The 25,019-nt window shown below is 39.9% G+C and overlaps 1 protein-coding gene across 2 annotated transcripts in view; it reads left to right on the top strand.

Moving 5' to 3' along the window:
* The window catches only part of CDH13 (cadherin 13), a 505,047-nt gene that overhangs the window by 423,052 nt on the left and 56,976 nt on the right, over positions 1–25,019 (top strand). For both annotated transcript variants that reach the window (XM_009682913.2, XM_068956075.1), the window contains exons 9-10: positions 15,271–15,453; positions 16,545–16,798. In XM_009682913.2, the coding sequence (XP_009681208.1) occupies positions 15,271–15,453; positions 16,545–16,798 (437 nt within the window). The remainder of the gene's footprint in view (positions 1–15,270; positions 15,454–16,544; positions 16,799–25,019) is intronic.

Raw genomic sequence — 25,019 nt, 5'->3', positions numbered from 1 at the left:
AGGGGATGTGCATATGTATTTTGAGCATTTTGAAGTGGAGGAGTTTTGCTGGTGTTTATTTTCTTCTATACATGTGGGTTTGTGTTTAATACAGTGAGTTTAATTATATCATTTGGATGCTTGTGTTTTATTTGTTTTGTTTTCTGTTACAGAACAGGCTGATGATGTTTCATACACAAATGGGAATCTGTAAGCCCTGGCTAGGGAGCTATATGTCATATTTAGGCACACTGTGATCTTCTTCATGTCTCTCTGCTAATACACCTAACTTCTGACCTGCAATTATCCTGCAGTTCCTATTTTGGGCTTCTCTTAAGCTGAGGGAGTCTGACAGCTGTGTCAAATTTTGTGCTGTGGGCAAATGTGCACAGGGGCTTAGGAGGAGATTCATCACTTCCAGAGTTAGTTCGGAGCGAGTTTCATTAAGAAAATGTTTTATAAGCATACAGCATTTTTCAATCCAAAGAACCCCGAAGGAACATGCAGAAAATGGATCCGCTCTGTGGGCAAGCAGAAGATGAAATTGCACTTTCTGCTGCGAGCAGGGAAAATGGAGGGGTGGTAAGACTTTGTTTCCTTTGTTGAGAGACCCTACTCAGGAAAGTTACTTTAATTTCTAAAGAAGCGTAGCCAGTAACGGCTAACCCTGGTGTTGTATTGTAACACTAAAAGTCTTGTTCATGGGCAGAGGGGAAGCACGCCGTATAAATAAAGCCAAGAATTTGTTGCTAGGGTAATTGAAATCTAATCCAAGTCCAGTCTAATCCAAAAATAGTTATTAGTCCAGATCCGATTATTATAGAAAAAGGAATATTTATATGCAGGAAGAGTTTCAATAATAATAATAAATGCCGTTAAAATTGTTATACACACTTCTTAGTTAGTGACCCTTTTTCCTGGTGTTATGCTCAACTTTCCTCTGCTCCTCTGGGTCCTTCGGGTGGTGGTTGCACGCTGGTGTTTGTGGTGGGGGCGTTGCAGCGAGCTGTCAGCGCCTGGGGTCCTCTGCTGCAGGAGCGTGGTGTTCGTGATGATGGCTTCTCCCTCCTCCCTCTGGGATCCGTCTGGGGTCATTTTTGTGCTTGCTAACGTGCTTTTACACCTTGCTCGTCCTGCTTTGGTCTGCGGTTCCACACTACATCCAGGTTGACTGTATAGGGTGCCTTTCATGTTCGTTAGATAGTGTTTCTGTGTTCGCTGCGTTAGCCCTGAAACCGGTTTTGTGCAGCTCCAGGGCGGCATTTCTTTGAGTGATGGCTGGCGAGTTGTTTGTAGCCGAGGGGTCGCCGGTGCCAAGCCTGCGCCGTGTCTTCCACCGTCCCGCGCCGGTGCTCCTCTGCGCCGCGTCCTCTGTCCCCACTTCCCAAGGCCCCTTACACCATGCCAGGCCTGTATTTCTCTACACTACATCATTACGTTAGGGTCATAAAACCATGGTGGTACCATGCAGAGATACCATTTAGAAAAACTGCAGTTACAGCTAAACCAAGTAAAACAAAGCAGCCGGCAGGTCATGAAAGATTCAGCCCAACCTCAGGCCTGAGGCCTTGCAAACTCAACGCAAAGCTTCTGGCCTGTTTCTAGCAGCGGCAGTGCCGTAGCGGGGGGCTTGGACGTCCCGGCCGGCGCAGGCGTTGTGCAGCCGCGGCCCCCAGGTCTCGATTTCCGGGGAATAACGACGATAAGGAAGCCAGCTCCGTGCCGGAAGACAGAGTCAACGGCTCTGGCGACAGCCGCTGCGCTCGGAGTGAAGAATATGGGCAAACTCCGGAGTCGTAGCACGTGCTGCTTCGGGGGCCTGGAGCGCAGGGCCGGGGTGCGTGGGGGGCTGCCCCGCACGCTGGTCCCGCCTGGGACTCTGCCGTTGCGCGGGTGATCAAAGCCTCAGTGCTTGGGAGACCTCTGAAGCTAGGCAGCAGCAAGAAAAAACCTACAACAGGCGAAAGAAATCTGGCGGTGGCGAAAGGGACCAAGGGAGTGAAGCGAGAGGTCTTCCCTGAGCCCCTTGCAGCCCGCGTACCCAGCAAAAGCACAGCGGAGCTGTCAAAGCCTGGGGAGGGCACGGGAGGCTTGTTAGAGAGGTTCACACAGGCAGCTCTTCCTCCACTGTTTTCCTTTTCCCCTCCAAGCTGAATGCCCCTGACTTTATGAGTGAAAATATCACAAGTAATTGAAGTTGCAAACCCCAGCAGAATATTAAATTAGAAATTAAGCAAAACTGCTCATCAGTTGGAGCGCAGGAATTCTGGGCAAATTTTCTAATGCAGTGGTAGAGCAATTGGAATAATTTTTTTCCTAACTGCTTCACTAACTGAATTGATTGAATTAACTGTGTGCTGTGGTGCTAGCTAACCTCCGGCCCCGGTTGCTCGGGATAGTCAGGGGGGTAATCAGCCTGCCGGGATCGAAGCTCCAAAGGAACAGCAATATTGTAAGGTTCAGGGAGCCTACACTGGGCATTAATCAGATGTCATCAGGGTTTGACCGTAAATCCTAAAGACCACCAAATTGATACAACGTGGTTTAATTCACTAAAAATTAGGTATCTACGTACTAATCACCAGGCGGAATATCTGAGAGTGACTGCTTTGCTGGTAAGTGTTGAAGTCAGGTGTCAACGCTTTGGCATGTCCCACAGTTCAGTAATAAATATAATGATCAGCATCAGCACAAAAGTAGCATTAGCCAGATTAAAAAAGATTTTGTTCTAACCTCCAATAGATTTTTTTCTTCCTGTTGGAGTTTGCAGCTCCATTGAAATTGTTCCTTATGTTTCAGCTCTAATTATGAGCTTACTCAGAGGCAAGAAATAGTATATGTTTCCGGCTACCTGCTAGCACAGCATTATTCTCACTTCCAAGGGGAGAAAGAGTGGCTGCTTGCAGTGTATCATACAGCTGTGTACAGAAATAAAGTGATATTTATTGTCCTTAAGATGATTTCCCTTACAACTGGCAAGCTCAGTTGAAAAGCCTGTAGCTAGAATTGGGTGTTCGGATCAAATTAATTGCTGGTATACTTGCTTGCTGTCCTTGGGAAGAGTTCAGTGTGGCAGTTCTGATGCAGATGTATTAGCATAGTATGTGGAGATTTGCTACAGAAGAAGCGGGAACAGTCTTAAGAGAAAGGAATAGCATGGATGCCTAATAAACTAATTTTCTTCATACGTGTCCTGATTTAATGAACTTTCAGCCCTGTGGAAAAACTTTTTTGTGCAAACCATGCCCTTCCAAGGACTTACTTATCTTATTGGTGTCGCCTGCGTTTCCTGGGAATTACCTTTATTTGCTTTAGAAATTAGGTCTGCTTGGAATGGGAAGACTTCAACTATTTGTTGAGGACTTCCAAGCAATTGCTGTGACCAGGTTGAAGGAATTCTAGCAATTCCAGACATCTCGGCAGGAGTAAGTCAGCTCCAGTGCTTCCTTGCTGTGCAGGTGCATTGGACTTACAGCGTATGTGCAGCCTGACCATGCAAGATATGCGTGCTACATGGGATGCTACTCACCGTCTATAAATATTTTATAGTAATGGTCTTTATGGGCACATTAATCACAGTGTGGCACTGTGACAGGCCATGTTTGCTGTTAATGTTCAGGTAATCGCTGTAGCTCATGCAAAGTAGGTTAGATAGGCTTGATTCACTGTATACAGGTTTCACGGCATGTATGCTCATATTTCTGTCCAAAGCACAAGTGCAGTGCCTTGGTCTGTCTTGACCTCCCTTTTAATTCTTAGTGCTCAGACATTTAAAGTGAGGAGCCCTACCATTAAACTTACTGTCATTCACACGCTCCAAATAGCTTGGAGAGAATTCAGTGTCTAGGTATATAAAAATCCTTTGTTCATTCTTTATCTTCCATAATAATGAGAATGACTAAATGGATGCTTACCTACCTACAGCAACAGATTTCCGTCTGAGGCTGGAAAGGTGTCTGGAGTCCACCAGGCTGTGTGTACAGTGAATGTATGGTTAGGAAAACATAAATTACAGGTGAGGAAACGAAAGAGCCCTGAGTGTGCCCTGCGCACACGTTCTGGACAGGAAACGAGCACACCAAGGGCGCTTATGAAAGGAATGTTTCATTTTCCTTTATTACAAATGTTTTTATTTCAAGAAAAGACAAAATAAGCGTTGGCAAAAGGAGATGGAGACCACAGGTACCCTTAAAGCAGAAGGCAATGGATGCATTTACCATACTTTCACTTTCTGCCTGACCTTTTGCGCATCTATGCAATGCAAAACAGCACATCTGTTTGCTCCATGCTTCGATAACTCTTCAGCATAGTACATGTCAATACATGCTTAATTTTTATGTGTTTTCAAACCATGCTACCCCAGCCACAAGTGAACTCTCAAAGTGCTTTCTGAAAGCTCCTGTCACAGTGCGATATGGGCAGTCTCAGACCACTCCAAAAGCATTTGTTCAGTAAGGTTTCATTTATTTCTGTTATTCTTTTTCTTGACCTTGGGAAGTGAATCTTTCTCTGCCAATGGGGTTGCAAACCCCAGAGCCTAGCTGTTCCCTGCCAGGGTAATGAGAGCAGTGTGGTTTCCTTGGTGTTTCAGATGTAATAAAGACTTTCCTGCTATGGGAGGAAAAGAAGAGAAGAGGACAGAGACTATTAATCACAAAAGTTCTGCTGTGTCTATGATCTTTAAATGATTCTTCTCGTATCACAGCTCTTTGATACAGGCGTAATATTTATATTCAGTGAGCGTTGTGCAAACAGGATGTAGCTAGGCAGTTTGAGCGAAACTCATGTATATCCTGCAGGAGAAACTACATGCTATAGACTTCATTCATCACTTTGTCGGCAGGCTTGTAAGAGTTATTTTGTTCAGATGTATTGAAGTATGGAGCGTTTGGCCCAAATTCTCCCTTCCCCACCCAATTTTCCACAGAAAACAAAATGCTAGCTATAGCTTTCATTTCTAAAATTCAGACAAATTTTGTATCACTGCACATAAAACTGCCTGTAAACTTCCATCTGTACCTCCTGCCTCCACTGGCACAGTATGAACCTTGCAGAATTCTTTTCCATTTCCAAAAAAGAGTTTTCAAACTGGGCTAACTTCAGACAGCTCTCAGCTGGAGGGGCTTTTAAATCTAGGGCAGCTCATCCTCATCAGCTGGCACAACCTGAAATGCCAGAAGTTTAGGGAATTGATTAAATTCATTGCTAAAATATTCTAGAGCTACAAGTCGTTCTGAATGCTCAGAATGGTGCTGTTAGGCAGAGCTCACCAAAGACCTTGGGAAGGAGCTTAACCACTGTCAAAACATCTGCTCTTGGCAGCTCGGGTCATGTGTAAGCTGGCACAGTAAATAACCGTCTTCTTTGGAGAAATTTGCAATCTCCTCTCAGGGTAGAAAAAGGAAGATTTCTGATTGGGTGCATATGCTTCTTCTTATTAAACAGCTCAAAGATCCTGCCATTGAGAAAAATCTCATTTACATTGTAATTGCTACCTCTCTGCAAAGACATGGTGGCTTCTCAACCTGGTTAAACTACAGGTTAGTCTTGCACTATTAAGAAATCAGAAGACAGTATTTTCACAACATTCTGAAAAGTGTATGAAGGATTTGAAAAGCCCAGTGTTAATCTGTGATTTCCTTGGACAGTGCAGTAATATCTGGCAATATTATTAAATTGTGATTCAGTTCCGTCTACATTTCATAATCAAATAGTATTTAACCTACATTTTAAATCTGATCTTAAAATAATGGTGTTCTAGAGCATTGTGACAGACCATATGAAGTTGGTATCTGTATATGAGAGCTTCATAGACTGCTTTTTTATTTCCTTATTTGTACACAATCGAGAGGTAAACATCACTGTAATTTTAACCAGAGAATGAATAACCTTTTGAGCTGATTACCAAAGAATGTGATAAAATTCAAATCACTTCGGGTCTTAAATCTAGAATCGATTCTTTTCCAGAAAATTATGCTCAACTTCGTGCTGTCGATATTGATGCTGAGTCAATAGAGATGACTATTCAAACTCTTTGTGTGCAATGACCAAATATTTAGAACAGCCAACAGTATTACAGAATTCACTTGGACTACACTTTGTGCATCCCACCAACTGTGAACGTGTTTGCTATTTGTTGTTCGTGGAAGGCGGGAGAAACATGCAGGAAAGTAACTCCCAAAACAGCTCACACCTTCTTATGTAATGATTTATTACCATTACCTTAAAGGATTTTTTTTTTTTTTGGATCAAGTCATATGGAAAGTCCTGCTTGCCACTGTGTTTCTTGGCATTTTTTTCATCAACTCTATGCACGGTCCTAGCTCATGTCGGTTCTAGCAGCATATTTGGTAAAGTAATCAGGAGTAAAGTATTCATTGTTCAGTCCTCAAATCACAGAATAGGAGAGTGAATCGATTTGTGTTTAAAAAAATGTAATGTAATAAATCATGAAATTAGGATTTCACAGAACACTTATTCATAACTGTACCATAGTTATATGGAGGAACATTATCCCTCTAGAATTTAACTGGGAAATTTTTCTTGCTTCACCTATTTAGAATGAGTCATTCTTCTTTTTCTTCTTGCATTAATTTGTTTGCCTTTATGTAGCACTGGAAAACAAACAGTTTTCATACATGCCTGAAGAGAGATCCTGGAAGTTACTTTCCTAAAGAGAAGTGGCAAAATCCATTCTCTGCTTCCCAAATGTAAATGACAGTAATTGTAACATGATCAAAAGCTTTCATCCACTGAAGCCCTTGTCATTGCCCAGCTCCTTCCCAACGATCCAGGGACGGCGACTTCACATTTATTTATACCTGGAGGGAGACTAAAGCGTCTAGAGTCCTTTCCTGTACCTCCCAGACTTCGTAGTAAGTGGAGTGGCCTCTGCTAGCATATGCAGATCACAGTCAATGCTATCAAAAAAATTGTACTGTTGCAGGTGAAATTCCCCTTTTCTCTATCACGCATGCTCAGAGGAATGAAGTCTTCTGTCCTGCTGTTAGGGAGCTTGAGTGGTACATCTAGCAACCTCAGCACAAGAGGACAAGTTTCCCGAACTCAGTGCAGGTCTGGACTTAGTCTGGGAAGCATTTTGAGGAATTTTGTGCTTAGGGTTCTGACCAATGGAGCAAATGTGTCCTACCTGTAACTGGGACTAGCACGTGAAGCAGTCTCAGAAGCGTAGGAGAGCTTGCCTTAATTCCTTGTAATGGGAGTAGGTGGCTTCTGCACTTCTTTCTTCCATTAGCCAAACAGTATCAGTAAGCTCAGCCATGTATGTCAGTCTTCACCATCAGAAAAGTTGTTCTGGAGAAAAAAAACACTCTGCTAAAAATGGTCAGTGAACATGTAATGAGGCCTCCTTCCCTTCCCAAGTGACGGTCATTAGTGTAAGTGCAAACTCTGTGTGTACTGATGGACGAGAACGCCTATGAAACCTTTTTGCTCCTAAAACAGAGTGGAAGAGAAAGAAAGAGAAAAGTACAACTAAGTCTGCTCATTCTATTTAAAGAAGACATCCAACATCTTAGAAAGAACACCGTCCTTGATGGGAAGAGCAGTGAGGAAAAAATAATACTTAGCTAGGCTAGCTGAATACAGCACAAGCAGTCTCATAAATGTGAAAAGCAGGTATCTCTCTGGTCCTTAGGCAATGCTGACTGTAACAGGTGAATATGTGTAGTTTCAAGCTTGGTCAAATCACCATTTTCTCTGATGTTGTTGTTTTAACCATAAGGTCTGTTCTACCTTGGGGGTGGGGGGAGAATTTCGATAGATAAGAATGTCATTATTTCTTTGATTTTTTCTCAGAAGTGCTGTAAGTGTAGTAAATACCCTACTGACCTTTGACTGTTCTATGTCCACTCGAAGAAAGTCTATTTGTTTTACTAGGACAGAACTATCGCTCTAGGAGATGTCCAGTGCGTGTGTGGATATTTGATTTCTTGTAGAAGTAATTGAATGCACCTTGCATTTATAGGTAGAAAAGTGAAAAGAGAATGAAAGAGAAGCTAGATTTCCTTTCTAAATTATTTATATATTCTGCAGAAGAAAAGAGTATGTTCATCTTCCTTCTGACTCTTCAGACAACTGTACTACATTTGATGTATGCCCTGGAGGTAAAAAGCTTTGAGGCAGGCATTCAGCGTCTGATTAATATGTTAGAATTATCTTTTGCCTTCACTCAGTGAGGCTACGAGCAGGGCTGAGAAGGAGTCAAAATCTAGCATAAACAAAGTCAAATCACATAGAAAGTCTTTGAAACGATTCCAGAAAAGTGGCTATTTCCAAGCATGCTTCACCATCGCTTATTTATTGTTTCTCAATGGCCCTGAATGGCCTTTTAGTCTCCTGTAATTTTGTGTAAAACATATAAATGAGGGGATAGGAATACAACAGCTGTGGGGGAAGAAGCAGAAAGGAAAATTCCTTAGATTCATTTGTGAATCCTCTGAGGATTTTACTCTGTAGATCTTCCAAAGTTTTCTAAGATTTGTGATGTCTGCAAGAGGGATAAAATGAGTCAGAGTCCCTGCGTTGCCACTTTGGCAACTTTACAGGCAACTATTGATGCACTCAACAGGTTATCCATCCCTTTTACCCTGTTATTCTCATATTCTATCCCTGTCCTCTTCCTTCATGAATTCTGATAGCCAAAGAGTGGTTGAAGAGATCCCGCAGAGTCCTAGAGATAGCTTGGCTCCATTACAGTGCAAAGCAGCTCACAGGGGGATTGATGTGCCTGGAGCATGGGGAAGCAGCCTGATCAATACTTTTAAGTTTCTTTGTGGCATTACAAGTACTCCTTAGCAGTACTTTTCCAAGTAGACTGACAAGCAGCAAAACAAGATAAAGTCATATTCAGACCCATTTGCCTTTTTTTAACATATTCACAGACATAATATTAATGATATTAAGAGTCTATGTAGTTTTCAATAAATAGGCATAAACTCTGCTTTACAGTGTCTGCAGAAATTGTAATCATATTGTAGAGAAAAGAATTTAATCTTTGGCCTTCCATTTAACTAACTAATATTTTGAATTTGTAGTCGTCGTTACAGCATGCAGCACACAGTGGACAGAAATATTCATTTTTTCTTTCATTATTGAGCAGTACTTGTATTTTGCAAAGCAGCGAAAGCATGCCTTGAAAGATCACGTGGCATTTACATTACACAGCCTATGAAATTCATTCAAAAGGAAAAAGTGAAAATGCATCTAAAATGATTATTGTTAATTTCATATATTCAGAAAGATTTTTTCTAAGCTACGATTGAGTTCTTTATGTAATATCACTGAGGAGGTGGAAGATTATGTATTTGGAAAAAAAAATATAGAATAAGGTGAAAAAAACATTTTAAGTTAAGAAATAATATAGTTCTATGAGCTGGCATTATAACAGTAAGACGATGACAATTACTAAAGATTGCTGAGGTGACTCATAGCTTTAATTTGTGTTTTGCATCTAGTTTACACCATCAGATCCTTGTCGTACTATAATAATGCCTTATATTTACATGGTGTCTTTCATCTAAATGGCTTCCAAAGTGCTTCATATATTGCTCCAGCTACAGCTTGCATCAACTTAATCCATTACATCAGTAGAGCTATCTCTATAGTGAAATACAGCAGCTATTTGAGTCCGTATTGAAGGCTATGCACAGGTTTCAGAGAAGAAGCATGTTCAAAGTCTATAGGCAGAATGCAATGCTGACGGACGGTTTGGCCTGCCTGCAGGACTGACAGTCAACCTGCTCTTGTAGCGCATTCCAGACATCCTTCGCTTGGTCGGCTCCTTTGCTTTATAGCCAGCCCGGCACCCCCCAGCACCAGGCCAGCGCAGTTGGTCACCGTACGGAGATGAAAAGGTGACTAAAGAACCATCAGCATCACTTTGTTCAGTGCCCAAATGTTATGCTAGGTATTCCCACCTGGTATTTCACCTGCCCAGTTTGTGAAGTATTGTGAGCTCCAAATGCCAGGTGACTTGGCTTTCTGTTAGCTGGCAAGGCTGGCTTTGCGTCCCAGCAAATTCCACAAGAAACGTCTCTTACTGACTTTTATGAGACTCACATTCCTGCGTTGCTTGGGAATACCGACTTGTGTGATCACTCTGAAAATCCCTTTGTCCTTTAAGATATTCCAGATACAGAGCTATGGAAAATACATTGTTTCCTTAGTAAACAAATATTGGCCACACAGGTGCACACATACTGAGTAACAGCAAGCAGAGTAAAAGACATGCATACAGATAAACAGCAAACAGACTTCAAGCAATTGTATAAGCTTCATATTTTCAAGAAAGTAGGTAGACGAAATATGGTTGCAAAGGAGGTGGACTTTAGTGGAGAAGGGCAAATACAGCGGTACAATTTCCGTGGGGAATTTCTGTCTTCTCCCTAGTAGAGCTATGCAAATTAATATATCCCACTATTTCTCATCTTTTGTGATATATAGATGAGGAAACACACACATGATAGCAACACAGCACACCTTCAAAGGGAGCGTCGCCCTGATTAATGCAAGCTGACGTGCAGTTTTAATTTGGTTGTTCTTGACTGGCGATCACAGCGTGTGGAATCCTAATGAGCCGTGGGGCAGTGATCATCAATCCAAGGCACGTTGCCTGCACATTGCACTTGCTGCTCATGGCAGCTCTTTGATTTGCATTGTGTCAATACCCCACTCTGAGGCAGAACCTTCTCAGTGGCTTCATAAAGGCGTCAAGGTTGTTCTTCCACGCTCAGGCCGTTGCTGGACAGTGGATGTTCAGGTGATTCTGCTGCAGTTAAGTGCATTTTCTGTTCTGTGCTCTGAGACAGCAGTAAATAAAACCTCACCTTTTGCACAAGCTTTAAATAAAGCCATTGGATAAGCATTCGGTTTTCACACGGGTTAGGTAGCACTGCCAGTTTTGTTTGAGGCTAAGCTGGGGTTAAGTGCTCAGATTCTCGAGTGATAAAATTTTACAAACTGATCTTTTCATATATCTACCTCATGATGGAAATCTGCCAGGATGAGTTATTCCTGAGATCATACTGAAACATTTTGCTGTTTAGTGAGAGCTGTCACGTTAGTGTCCCATCAGTCCTCTCTAGAGCTCGATTGGAGAAGGTTTCTGCTCAGTGTTATATTATATCCTGGCTCCTCCAGGAAAGAGCTATTAAAATTATGCTGCAGTTCAATTACTTTATTTCTCCACTTGACTTCTCTCTTTACCTAGTCTTTGATGCAGGCCTGATTATTCCCATTAGATACCTGCCATCTTGGATTTCCTGTACTTGGTAAGGTAAAATTCCTGCCAGCTTAGAACTGTAAATTTTCATTTTATCTTTTCAAGCTTTTCACATAGTTTGGAGCAGCCTTCCAAGATCCAGGGAAAGAGGAGTAGAGTTTAATTGCTGAACTGACATATCTCATCTGCTCAGGCCCATCCAGGACGCTGGTACACAGGCCGTATCCCAACACAGTTATTCTGAATATTATCCGTCTCCTTGCCATCCCCTCACTGAATCCTACTTCCTTGCTATAAGAAATATAAGCTAGTTTTTTTCACTCTCAGGAATCTCCATGGCCTACTGGAACCAGCTTTGTGGCCTCTCATATGACCGACCAATGGTAGATCGCTATTTCCAAGCAGTCCATTGTGGCACATTGCTCACTCATTGCATTCTCAAATAAGTCCATTTGTGCTTTGTGCTGTGAGCTCTTCATATACACCCGTCAGTGTACTTCCTTGATGTCTTCCAGTTCCCTGTTAAAAGTCTCATTTGTCTGCAAAAATCATTAAGGGTAGATTGCTGGCCCCTCTTGGCTCATTGTTTCCTTCTAAGCTGCTATCAGTCTGTTGTCCACCTTTCTCTCTTTTTTATAAGCCTTTGGGTGCAGGAAAGGGGAGCCAGGACTTTTTATATTGTATGTTTATAAAGCTCCAGACGTGACAGAATGACTAGAAATTCTAGGCTGTATTCATGAAACACATAATAAATGACAATGTGGTTCTGTAGAGCAAGTCAAACTTCCATACTAAATGCTCAGCTGTAATAAATGAGAGTTGCTCCTTCTAGGCAAATGCAATTCTGGTCCAAGGTGTTTGCCTTCTAAATTATTATTTTTAATATGGGTTCTGATGATAGCAGTTTAAATAAAGTTCTGAACTCATCTATTTTATTCTTAATTTATAGCGGTGCTTAGGGGATATGCAGATATTTAAAAAGAGTAAAATCAATTAACTCATGATCCAATTATTTATGTTAGCCACTATGGGGTTTTATTTTAGAGCACTGCATCAGCTTCTCCTAGTTAAGCACTGTGCTTTAGGAATGTAAATCTTTCATTCTGAAGTATGATGAAGCTGTTGTTATCTTCTCTGTTTACAGATCTAATTCCTATTTTTATCCTTACATAATTTTTAAATTCCCCGTTTTGCTTTTGTTTTTGAAAGCGGACCAGTATAAACAACATTTTTCTAGAGACCGGGCAGCCTATTCTTTGTATGAAGGTAGCTAAACAGGCAGGAGAGCTCACCTTCTAGATAATACACGCTATATTTTTCTGGGCGTCTCTGTTTCACAGCAGGTATTTGTCTTTCACAATCGCGAATCTGTGATTTATTACACTTTTCAAGTTATAAATTTAGAGTATAGCCATATGACAGTTTCTCTGATTTGATCATTCTGCTTTTTCATCCGTCTTGAACAGATTTTAGTCTAACATTTCAGACAGCTCCAAATACCCCCTGTGCTGATATGGTTATTTCTAAAATGTGGAGAGTGCTGGGGTGAATGTACCATGACACCTAGTGACACTGCTCGTGCAGGTAGACGTTGCTCCGTAGGTGGTGAAGCTCTGCAGTTTCATGCCCCCAGCAAGTCTCCGTGCCCTTTCTACCTTGCCAGCTCACTGCAACTGAAGCCACTGAGAGAATAATGAGAGAATAAGAGTGCAGAAAAGAGCCAACCCTGGCTAAGATATCCTTGAGTTGGAGGTTGTTAAATGACATTCAATAGTTTTTGGGCTAGCTGGCCACCTTTTCCATCATAGTCTGGCATCCTCGGTGGGGTGAGCATAATACATTTATCTCGTGGGCTCACAAATATGCACCTAAATAAAATGGTCAGATTTTTTAAATATTTAATAGGTCTTGCTGTTCCCAAGGTGATCCAGGGAGTATTGAACAGAATAAAATCTGACTAGTGGATTAAGAACACAGTTTTTCAGAAAGGCCAATATGAATCAGGAACAGAAGCCAGCCAAATCTGAGGGTTTGATTCTTAAGGATTAAGCTTCCTTCAAATCTGGTCACCTTTTTACATAGCTAAATGGGAATTGTTCGGTGCTGAATGCCTGTTGGGAAAAAATTCTGACCCTTACAGTTCTGATGTTTTGTTTTACACATACTCAAGCTGGGATAATGTGAAATAATATAAAATATCAATCAGGCTAATTGCTTGTTTTCAGTTAGAATAAGAAGTTTCCCAGTGCACTTTCCAGGGACAGCATTTTGCTGGGCAGGATGGAATACCATCTTGGTAATCATTCCTCTGTTATTTCCAAGATTCTTAATAGTGCATTTCTTTTGATCTGTTTCAAAGCAAGCTAAAATATTGTTATATCATTGTTTAAGGTTAATTAAACTGCAAATGAGTTTAGTGATCTGTCTGAACCAAAGCTCAGTAACAACCTGTTACATATTAACTATGAAAATTGAAAGCATCCTTAAATTCTTTGTTAAATATACCAAAGATGATAGAAATAGCCAATCAATAATGTTATCCTTTTATAAGATCAGGTTTGAGGCTAGAAAGCTTGAAAGGAGTGCACACACACAAATTCTGCAGCTAAATTGAAAAAGAGGTTTGGAAACATAAGTCAAATCTATTGGAAGAAACAAAAAAAAGGGTAGTTGAACGCAGAAGACCTAGTTGTCTCCTCTGTATTTTAATTTCAGGAAATATATTTTACCTACTAAGTGTCCAGATTATGAAATCTATATACTAATAAAATACCATATTCTAGTGGCTATAATCTCACAAAATTGTATGCAGGGTTATGAATTAATGTAGTCTATAGGACAGAGCAAAAGACTTTAGGTCTTGAAGCCACTTGGGTGATTTTTGTCTCTGAGTGATATATATCAAGCAGCGTCACCGACAATGTAGCTTTTAGGCAGCGCACAAACAGCAAAGCCTATTTGTGTCATTAAAGTTTGTAATCTTGAACTTTTGAAGTCTCGATCCCCAGAAATGCTAAGATTTCATAATGATCTAAAGTGGTACTGCTGATGCTCAGCACTTCTCAGCATTAGGTATGTTATTGTTCTGGTTTATCCATCTATAAAGTAGGTATTATCTTATCACTCATGTATACAGTGCTTTTAGCGTGTCAACTGCAGGTACTTAAAAGGTGAAGAGTATTATTAAGTCTGACCCTTACAAGCTTTTCCAATGGTTTACTTAATGTTTTTCCTACACATCAATAAGAATAATGTTGATGTACGCTGTGTGGCTGGATAGTAAATTAGAGAAAATTTTCTCATACAGAGCCTGGCTTGCTGAATAGTACAGCAGTGCAGCAAACTTCACAAGGTCATAAAAAAATTCTCCTACTGAAAAGCGAAAGTAACCCTGACTCACAATTATGCAGACAAAGCAGTAGCATGAGCTCCAATTATTTTAGAGTCTCTTCAAGAGAAAAAAACAAAACAAAACAAAACAAAAAACAAGCAAAAAAAAACGGGTTGGGAACACCTCTTGTGAAAAATGTTTTGTTTATAGATGACAGTGAAGTGAACAATTAATATAGGTGGGGGAACTTTATAAAAAGTATATTCTGAAAGGCAAGGCTGGATTATTTATAAATAATAGCACATTACAGGGCACAAATGGGCTGTATTAATCAGCCTGCTCCGCTGCTTAGTTTTGAATGTAGTTCGGCTTCTAGTAGTATGTATGCATGCATAAGCAGCCGTGTCTGTATTGCGGGATGCACTTTCCCGGTAATATGAACTGAACCATCTTTTTGGGGTCAGAATCTTCCCAAGCTCGATTCCTCTCACCTTGCGGCATGGCTGCCATCTGGTAAGCAAAAAGGGAGAGAAGTAGTAATACGCTACCTGATATTTCATGAGTATTATATAGAGTCTATAACATTCAATTTGACTCAAGGATTACATCTTTCTCCTGCTGTGGTAAATAACTAATGCTGGTTTGAATGCTTCATGTACGTGTGCGGTTGTTGGATGAAAATGGTAACCATTCCATGTATGGTTTTTTTTTTTTCTAGTTTCAAGCTACGGTAAAGGAGGGAGTCACCGGTGTGATAGTAAACTTAACTGTGGGAGACCGGGACGACCCTGTAACCGGAGCGTGGAGAGCTGTCTACACCATTATTAATGGAAATCCAGGGCAGAGTTTTGAAATCCATACCAATCCGCAGACTAACGAGGGAATGCTCTCTGTTGTCAAAGTAAGGACAATTTGCTATTGTTGTGTATTATTAGAGTAAGGCACATCCACTGCATTTACTGCATGAGGCGAAGCACAGCAAGGATAAGTTACTCAAAAATACACAGATGGCTAGCAGTCCGTGATTCCTTGGACCAACACATGTAACTCTTTTTCTGTTACAATAACTTTGCTTCCTTAGTGATAAGAAGCAAGACCTGCGCATTGCAAGCTATGTGGATATTGCCTTAGCTAAGCACTAGTTTTGTAGTAGGCATCACAGTTCATTAACGATGAGATTTTGCAATATGTCTTTATTTGTGACTTAAGGCGCAGTTAGAACTCAAGGGCCCCATTTGCACGATGCAAATGCCAGGGAAGTAAGGGAATGCCAGGGAAGACTTCAGACTGAACTGGGGAGCCACCTTTGGTCCCACATTTCTAAAGTTTCTGTCTTTGTATGAAGACAATCCTATATCTCATATTCTTAGGAGAAAAAAAAAAAATGTCACAGAGCCTGGTTGCTGGCTGTACCACAATTTTCTCTGTTCGACTTTAGAAGAGGTATTTTCCGTTCTTAAGTGGAAATGAGTATTTTTCCATGGCATTGCTTTTGATGTATAGCTAGGAATTGAGAAAACAGCCTTGTGTTACTTATCATTCATAGCTTTTAAGTATGACTTGACTCTGTTTGATAAATGCATATTACATCATAAATAAGCATATATTTATACATTTATATAAATAAGCATGTATTTATATTATATATGTGTTTATTTATGTGTTTATGTACATATGTATATGTATGCAAATACACATATGGGAGAGCGAGTGAGTATGTATGAGTTATGTGCCTACTACATACCATGAACTGCGTACTAAATAAATGAAAACACATTTCCCTCCGGTTCCTTCCATTCTTCAGTGTTTTTTAATGCACCTTGTATACCATCATGTTTAATGCTAAACTCTGATAAAGAGTCAAATGTAATAAATGCTGTTGTCCTTTCTGGGCTGATTCTGGCTCCTGCAAGCTTGCAATGGGGTAGGAGGAAAGAAGTGTTAAGTATTCTCTTTGCACCTTGCATTCTGATTTTATGACATGTTTTGCAGCCTTTAGACTATGAAATTTCAGCATTCCACACGTTGCTGATCAAAGTAGAAAACGAAGACCCACTGATTCCAGACATAGCCTATGGCCCCAGTTCCACGGCAACGGTCCAGATCACTGTTGAGGATGTGAATGAAGGTCCTGTTTTCCACCCGAACCCAATGACAGTGACAAAACAAGAGAACATCCCTATAGGCAGTGTTGTGTTAACGGTAAATGCTACTGATCCAGATACTTTGCAGCATCAGACTATCAGGTGAGTGCAGTACTCTAATTTACGTCCGTCAAAAACTGAGCATGTCTTCTGTGCCGGAGAATTTGCCTGCCAGTACAGAATCAAATTAAAGTTGTTTGGGCTCTAGATAAAAAGAAGTGGCAATTTTTTCCAACAATGCAGAGATTCAGTATGAGGGAGACAAAGAACTGCACGAGATGGAGGACAGCGGTTTTCCAGGCTGTGGGATTGCTGCGGTAGAACAACTGAGTGCGGCAAACAACAGACATAGCTTACCGTACAGTGTTTCAAAATGACGTTTAACCTGCTTTTTTATTCCTCCCCCCACATGAGACCAAGAGAAAACATGTAAAAGTTGCAAACCTGCTGTAGAAACCACTTACCTGTTTGGCATATGGATTAAGTCGGTTTAGTATCATTTCTAACATCCCCTAGAGAAATAATGATCGTCCATCTATATGCAAGGGCTAAAAGAGAGAAAATACTCCTCAGTGAAACGCTGGTGTTATTCAGTAAACTTAGAGTTGGCCTTGCCGATATCAGTACAAGAAAATGCTGATTTCTGTGCTACGATAATGTAATTCCACGAATTGCTGTACTATGAGGAGCAATTCTGCGTATTAAGTGGTGTCATTTTCTTATATTTAAAGAATGGAGAATCTATTACAAGGCTCTTTTGTGACCCGTGAGTGCTATTTTCCTAATCTAAATTTGCTGAGGCTGTGTAAGGGTGCTGGTTATGCCCTACTAGTATGATAATAAGGTAGTACTGCTTTCCAGAACATTACTGTGAAAAAAATAACGCTCTTTTGCCAATTCAAAGGTATATTACTTTTATTGGAGAAAGTGCTATCTGTATGTATAGTAAGTTGGACAAAAATTTAAAATTCACAGGTAAGTCGCATTTTATTTCCTATATTCTCATTTCAGTGTATCATTGGCCTACTAGAGGAAAAAAAATTAAACGTGTTCTAAGGAATTGGCTCACCTTTCCCTATAACTGATGTGGAAAATAGTTACAGATGATGCTAAGAGTTGCAGTGCTGAAAGAGGCATCGGCAAGTGCATTATGTAAGCTGTGGATTCATAAGCTAAATGCGATGTAGGACATTAAAGACATGGAAGAGGGCATGTGAGGGATGCCCCTCACAGCTGACAAGCAGCTATCTTCTGTGTCCCATAAACATTTCCAGTTACGGAGATTTCCGTTATTAAAAGTTTCTATTAGCCATTTTCTGCTTCCAAAAAGACCATAGAAAGATTCAGCACTGTTTCTTGTCTCTCTGGGCTAGTGTAGGCTGTGACCCACTGGGCAAGACCTTATCATCATGTGCCACTGCAAACACTGTCTTGTATGAAATAGCCTTCATGTTTCATGAAGGTTTGGTAGTAATTTTTGATACACCTGGTCTTATCTTTTGGGTTGTTTTTTTTTTATTTTGGTTTAGGATTTTTTTTTCATGAAAGATCAATCACTTTCTTGTCTAATACTAAATTACCTTTACAGATAGAATTTTTTAGCATTTGAGGACTGTTGTTTAGCCACTAAAGCTAAAATTTAAATCTACGCTTAGTTTTTTGATTCCTATTTGAGAGTCTAATTTCCCCTAGTTCTCAATGGATGTATATAAGGGCCTAAATATCTTTGTGAATATGACTTCAAAGCTTTGCCTGAACAGTGCACACTGTCAATCTGTACCACGGCAGTAGATTTCTGCACCGTCCCAGCGTTGTTTAGCAGTGATTGTGCACATTTGACACGTGTACTATTCTGCAGAAAAAGAATGCTACTGATCTTGAAGATGTTCTATGTCAGTAAGAGAAGTTGATAAGCATGCCATTGCAAAGGACTGCACTGACAGCCTTGGATTACAATGATGTGCAGTTGAATTTAAACAGGTGGCTGTGCTCATCTGCATCGGAGGAGGAAAAAGGCAAGGCAGATAATCAGAAGTTTGAATTCTCTGCATCGCCTCAAAAATAGCTAGTTAACAGAGTATGAATATTTCAGTTCACTATCAAGAATTCCTTTCAGCTTTACCATTTAAATATCAGTTTCTCTGAAGGATGGTTCTTAGCAGATGTCATTTCCCTTGTTTTATAAATGTATTTATTTACAGAATTCTTTTTTCATCCTTAATTTTGGTTTTTGCTCCAGGGATTTTTTTATTTCATCCACTGTTGTCATAGAGATTTGTGTTGATGGATGGACAAACTATGGAATTTTTATTGCATGTCAGATAACAGCAGTATGACCCTCAGCTGCATTATTCAGAACGCGGTTTATGTAGGAAAAAGATATTTATTCCATGTGGGATTGGGACTGAATTTAAGAAACATAAGTATTGAAGTTATTCGTAACTAAATATTTCCATGGAAGATAAGAAAAGTCTTATTAAGTATTTGTGATAGTAGATTTTGCAATGCTAAAAGGGAAATGTCAAGACAATACACAGATTTGCTTCTCAAAACCAACAATCTATAAGCTATTATCTACATTTCTCAGTTTGATCTACTGATTTTGCTGAATTTCTAGTGATTACATTGGAACAAAAATTTTAGGTAATATCAGTGAACCACTGACAACTCTAAATTGGTTTTAAGTATTTTGTGTAACCAGCAAAATAACATCAACAATTTTGCAGTCCACCAGATCTCAAAGCTGGCTGCAAAGGAACTCTCAAAGCTAGAATATTACAGTCCTATCAGCTAAGCAGGAGTTTCCCAGAGCTCAAGGCTTAATGTGGGTCATATCTGCAGGGCCAAGACCTGGAGGATTTTTAGCCCCAAAACAAGATTCCCTTCTCTCGTGCTACATATGCAGAAAAGAAGAGCAGAACTGAGTTAGTTTGGATTGGAAATGAAGAGTGATCACATACAGAAATTATTTAAATGGCTGTATAAAGTTAGGAGGAAATAATGCAAATGTAATGGAAATCTGGAAAATAATGGAATGATTCAAGAAAGGCTGATTTGACTTTCTATATATCCTCCTTTTGCTAAAATAACAGGAAAGCATAATATATAAAATAGAATTTTAAAAGATGCTTTTAACACTGACAAGTATTATTGAAACATGTAGCAGTTAGTGGTTAAAAAAAAAAGCTTTACAGTGTATGAGAACAGCATCTGCAATTAGGATAGTGTAAAATTCATGTATAGAGGCCAAAGCTGCTCACCAATTGGTGTCTGGCAGAAATATTTTCTGTTAAATTTCTACGGGCAGGTGTGTGTTTATAGTCTGGCCTAGATCCAGGGCTTTTGCCAGTGGAGCTTTGCTGGTTGTGCTAGTTAAGGCTTTTGCTCAGGAATACCTGCCTTATGGAGATTACATAGCAAACTCCATGCTTCTCAGGCTATACTCCTATAAATTATACCATGAGAGCACTTACTGTGGTTACACTGATAAAATACAGGCCAAGCAAGCATAACATAGAGTTTTAAACAAGATATTACTCTAAATATCAATGACCATAAGCAATTAGTGCTTTGTTTCTGCCAGATGCAATGAATACCAGATTTTTATTACATGTGCTGTGTGAACAATGTCCATTATCCCCAACATGGTATATATCTGTTCAAAATGTACCAAAGGATGCAAACAACATCACATCAGAGAATTATTAATGTTACCTTCTTTATTTTCAGCCTATGACAACTGAGATATAAATCTATTTAACTGAAGGGATATTTTTGGTTAGTTTGCTATATAAACTTGTAGGAGGGGCTGATGACTATTTGTAATCAGGAAATTAAGTTACTCTACTAGATAGAGCGTCATAAATGCATTTCAAGAACTGTGAATATGGTGTATTGAAACCTTTTGAGCCATTGTCCAAATCTAGATTGAATTTATTCTTTGAACATTGCATGTCTGAATCAGATTCAAATTACTTATCTCTTTGAAAAATGTGGCTTACTTTGTAAAGATTCCTAAAGACAGCTGTACTTTTGAAGCAATTTTCTTTCTCATTCTTCAGCTTGAAATGTTTTTGCAGACCGAGAAAGAATTTCATTTAAAAGCTCAAACAAGCTGGCAAAAATGTATTACACTGAAAAAAAAAAAATGACTTCAAGTATTTGTGAGGCTCAAAAGCAGGTAACTTCAGGCCTAGCTATCGGTTTGCACATGATTAGCAGCGAGCTTGCGTGGTGTCAGCTCTGCTCTGGTCTCGTGACGTTGACGTTTCAAAGAAGCTCAGCGTAGACCCGTCATCCTGGAAACAAGAACTGCATTCTCATATTGAGCGGCTAAATAATGTAGGCATCAAGTTTAATCTTACTCTAAATCATACCTGTTTCACATTAGATTAAGCCTGACTTTCACAGCTATACCCAAACCTGTAATTCCCTAGGAAAGGTCTGCAATGAGTATAGTGAGCTTTGGACTACGGACCTTCTGGAAAGGAAAGGGCAGACCGAATCAGTGGGTCTTCCTGAGTACGTAACTTTGTAGTGGAAAGTAGCGTTTGTTCCTCTGGGATCATGCCCAGAGAGAAAAGGAACCTGTTCAAGGGGGATCACATGCTTTAGATTCACTGACCTATTTTTTAAAGTACTTAATTCCCTCTACAGTTTCCAACTTTTTTAGAAAAAAGAAATCCAGCAGGCCCCATATTAATTATAACCCAACAATTTATTAATAGAACAGTAATGAAGTTTCTGAAATTTGATTTCTTAATCAGGGATCATTGTTATTTTTGTGCCAGATTTAAGAGTTTAATTTTGGGTGCCTCTTCCCAACCTCTGAAATTTTAATCAGAAGTTTCAAGTGTACATGTCAATGAGAAGTTAAAGGCCAAATTTAATAACATTTTCTACCTTGGGAAATTAAAAGAAGAGCCTCACTCTCTGAAATCTATTATTAACAGTAGATCTTAATTAAACACAGTTACGGTCCTCAATATTTTGCCTGTGTGGAGACATTGGCTTAAGTATTTTTTCCTTTTTGAATTCAACAAGTCCAAGATATTCAATAGTCAGACTTTTAGCTACGTGTAAATAAGTTGTTTATGGCAGTGTATTTGTAATTTTTAATTAAAGCAATGTTCTTCTCTGGTTTCATGGTTTATCATGGCAATATATTTTTATTACCTACTGTGCTCTTGGATTTTAAATTATTTATGTAAATATATTATTGCAGTATTTATTCTCAGTAAGTGATGTGACTCAATGCTTCAGAAATATCTTCACAAGAAAAGTTATTATAGCTCTAAAGCATATCTAATTCATTAAATGTAATTAAAATGCAGTATTTGAAGCTGGAGAAGTTAGAAATGGAGCCCGAACTGCAGCAAGTTTCACAGGAATACAAAAATTGCCCTAAGTATCTGAAGCAATATATGTCACTAAGGGGTGTGTGTGTGTGTGTGTGTGTGTGTGATTTTTTTTAATCTGCACCTAATTCCAGCTGACCCCATGTAGTCTGCATGCTTTCTGGAAGCCTAGATTAAGGTGCATTGTCTTAGCGGTGAAATGTCAACTGTTGTAGTTTGAAAGCCCTTTTTTGCCTAGAAGTGGACAACCTTACACTTGATGCCGTTCTCCATATCTCACTGCCTCACTGATTTAGTGGCCAGGCACAGATATGAAATAGTCAGTCTCTATTTGTCTGAGATGAATCATTCTAGGTATGAATAACCTGTTGGATCCGGCCACCTGGCTGCCCATGACCCTGCAGCCAGGAGCCGAGGCTGCCATAGCACTGCTATTGCACTCTCTGGGGTGTTGATAGCTCTGCTATTCTGGAAATGGGAGCAAAATCATATTTGTTATCATCATCATTTCTAACTAACAGCTGCTGGCTGATCTGAAAGGTGGACAGACTCTGTTTCTCTTCGCATAAAGTGTATGTTCTGTATTGCAGTCCATGGTTTTATAGCAGTGAGGCTTCATCCTCAACAGGCAGATATGGGGATGCTAATGCTGAACCTCACAGACACGAAATTAAAAACGATTCTTTATTTGTCATTTCACCAAAAGCTGCTGTCCGTTGACTTTGGGAATGGGAACTTCTACTAGTGGGCCAAATTTTGCTTTAGATGACGTCATCGTAACTTTGGGGTTCATTAGTGGAGTTGGCTGATGTCAGTGCAAACATTCCAACATTTGCTGGAAGTAAAGTCAGCCGTGGTTCGCTTCCTCTGCGTCCAAAAATGAAGTGATTGCCTAAGCTTCTGTAAAATAGCGTTGAACCTACGCTAAGTGGGATCTATAGTTCAGTGGGTTTCTTCCACATCTCAAATATTTGAGAAACTGGAGGAGAATTCACTGGAATGAAGCAAGAAATAGTTTACTTCTGTTGCTCCTCTTTTCGCTGCTAATCACCACCACTAAGTGGAGTGAACCTATAAGCCATGAATTGCAAAGACAGTTCAAAAAGCCTTTTTCGTGTCTGTCATCAGGACTTTTTCAGAGATCTTGCCCCCCTTCTGAAGAAGGATGGGACTCCAGATCATGCTCCTCATGAACACTTATGGGATCAATTTTGCATACGGTGACACACATCAAGCCTTTTTAAAGCACTTCTGCTGCAGATGGTGGTCGATAAACCTGCTTTTTGGGAGACCCTGCAATCACTTTACAGAAGTACTATAAAATAGGAGAGGGATAGAAAGTCTTAAAGAATGAATGCTTATGAAGTAACATGCTTAGTCATTGTTAAATATGTCTCCTAAAGGCTGAAGGACTTGTCTTTGATTCCTAACAACAGGAGATTTGTTTTCCTTGTGCAGACAGAAGAATAGTTGTATTGTTATAAATGGCTGGCTGAGCTCTGCTCTCAGCATGCGGTGCCAGGGTTTTTCTCTGCAAGTTACACCCAAGAGCATCTTGAGTTGGCTCTGCAGTTTTATTTATGGCCTGCCTGAACCCAGCCATTGGGAATTTGGAGCACATCTCTAGATCTGAAGTTGCTGTATATTGGATAGTGCAAATTCCTTTTTTTTCCTTTTCTTTTCTTTTCCTTTCTTTTCTTTTCCTTTCTTTTCTTTTTTGTTTTCTTTTTTCTTTTCTTTTCTTTTCTATGTTTTTGTTTTTTAAATTAGAAGGAAAGCCAGGTAGAGATGGAACCTGCTCTAAGCAGAAAGTTTTTCTTCTTCTGTCCTTCCTGCAAAAGCACAGAAACAGTAACACTGGAGAGCTGCATGTGTCTGGGTAGGCAGGCAATGGAGGAAACGGAGAGATTTAATCACTTCTAAAATAAAGAACCTGGCCAATTCCCTCGTGCTGCAAGTATCACCTGTAATTCTACATACTCACTAGTCAACTATTAGCTTGATAGCACTCTGCAGAACAGTCTTCTCACTTGTTTTAAATATATTAATACTAGAGTGGTGTTGGTAATCACTGTGATATATAGTGTGTAATTAGACTAATATTAGTATCTGAAGGGAAAATGAATGAAAAAATGTGTTTTCATTACTTTTTTCATTTGTTTCTTTGGCCACACTGAATTCTACCTTGTGTTGACTAAATAGCCAAGTAAACATACCCTTCTTTTGCTATACAGCAAACTCTTTAGGCCTACAGCAAGATGGGAAAGGAGCAAACTTACTTCTGGAGTAGTACCACACCTCCTTTATTTTTCTCTCATACCCGTATTTGCACTGATGTAACCCCAGGAAGGTGATAATGGCTTGAGAATAAAATTGGACCCCATTTCTGCTGTTCCAAAAATGATTTGTAGCTGGCTAGCACTGTGTGGACAGATCACTGAGTCTGAATTAACTTGGAGGAAGCAGCTGGTGAAAGACTCTCTCTGATGGGAGCAAACTACTGAAATGAGACTGAAGAGAATAAATAACCAGAGTAAAGTCCCACTGCCAGGGGGAATTAAAACATCTGCCAAATCTGGAAAGCAGGTCCTATAAAAGCTGTGGACAGCATCTAAAGCTGACCACTCAGGAAAGCCACTTTCAACGCTGTCAGCTTCAACATTGGAGCTGTACTGTTACAGGACCTTCTTTTCCTCTGGGTGGTGAACAGATGTTGATAGCCTACTTCCCAAAACCTGTCATTCTTGCTACTCACGGGCAAGTCCTAACTTACTTAATTTCTGGTAAATATGTCTATATTTCCCACCTAGCACTTCAAGGAGTCCCTAGGAGTCCTTCATTTCTCAGTTGGTTCTGGTGCTTCTCTTAGTGATGAACATGGCTCACTCCCTGGTTATTTCTTTTCCTCCTCTTCTTATTGATATTCTCCACCTCACTGTTAGGGCAGATGATAGCCCTCTTCCCAT

The sequence above is a fragment of the Struthio camelus genome, chromosome 10, assembly GCF_040807025.1.
Source record: "Struthio camelus isolate bStrCam1 chromosome 10, bStrCam1.hap1, whole genome shotgun sequence".
In the NCBI taxonomy this organism is placed as follows: domain Eukaryota; kingdom Metazoa; phylum Chordata; class Aves; order Struthioniformes; family Struthionidae; genus Struthio; species Struthio camelus.
Note: the sequence above shows the minus strand (reverse complement) of the source record. Positions and strands in the feature narration are given on the sequence as shown.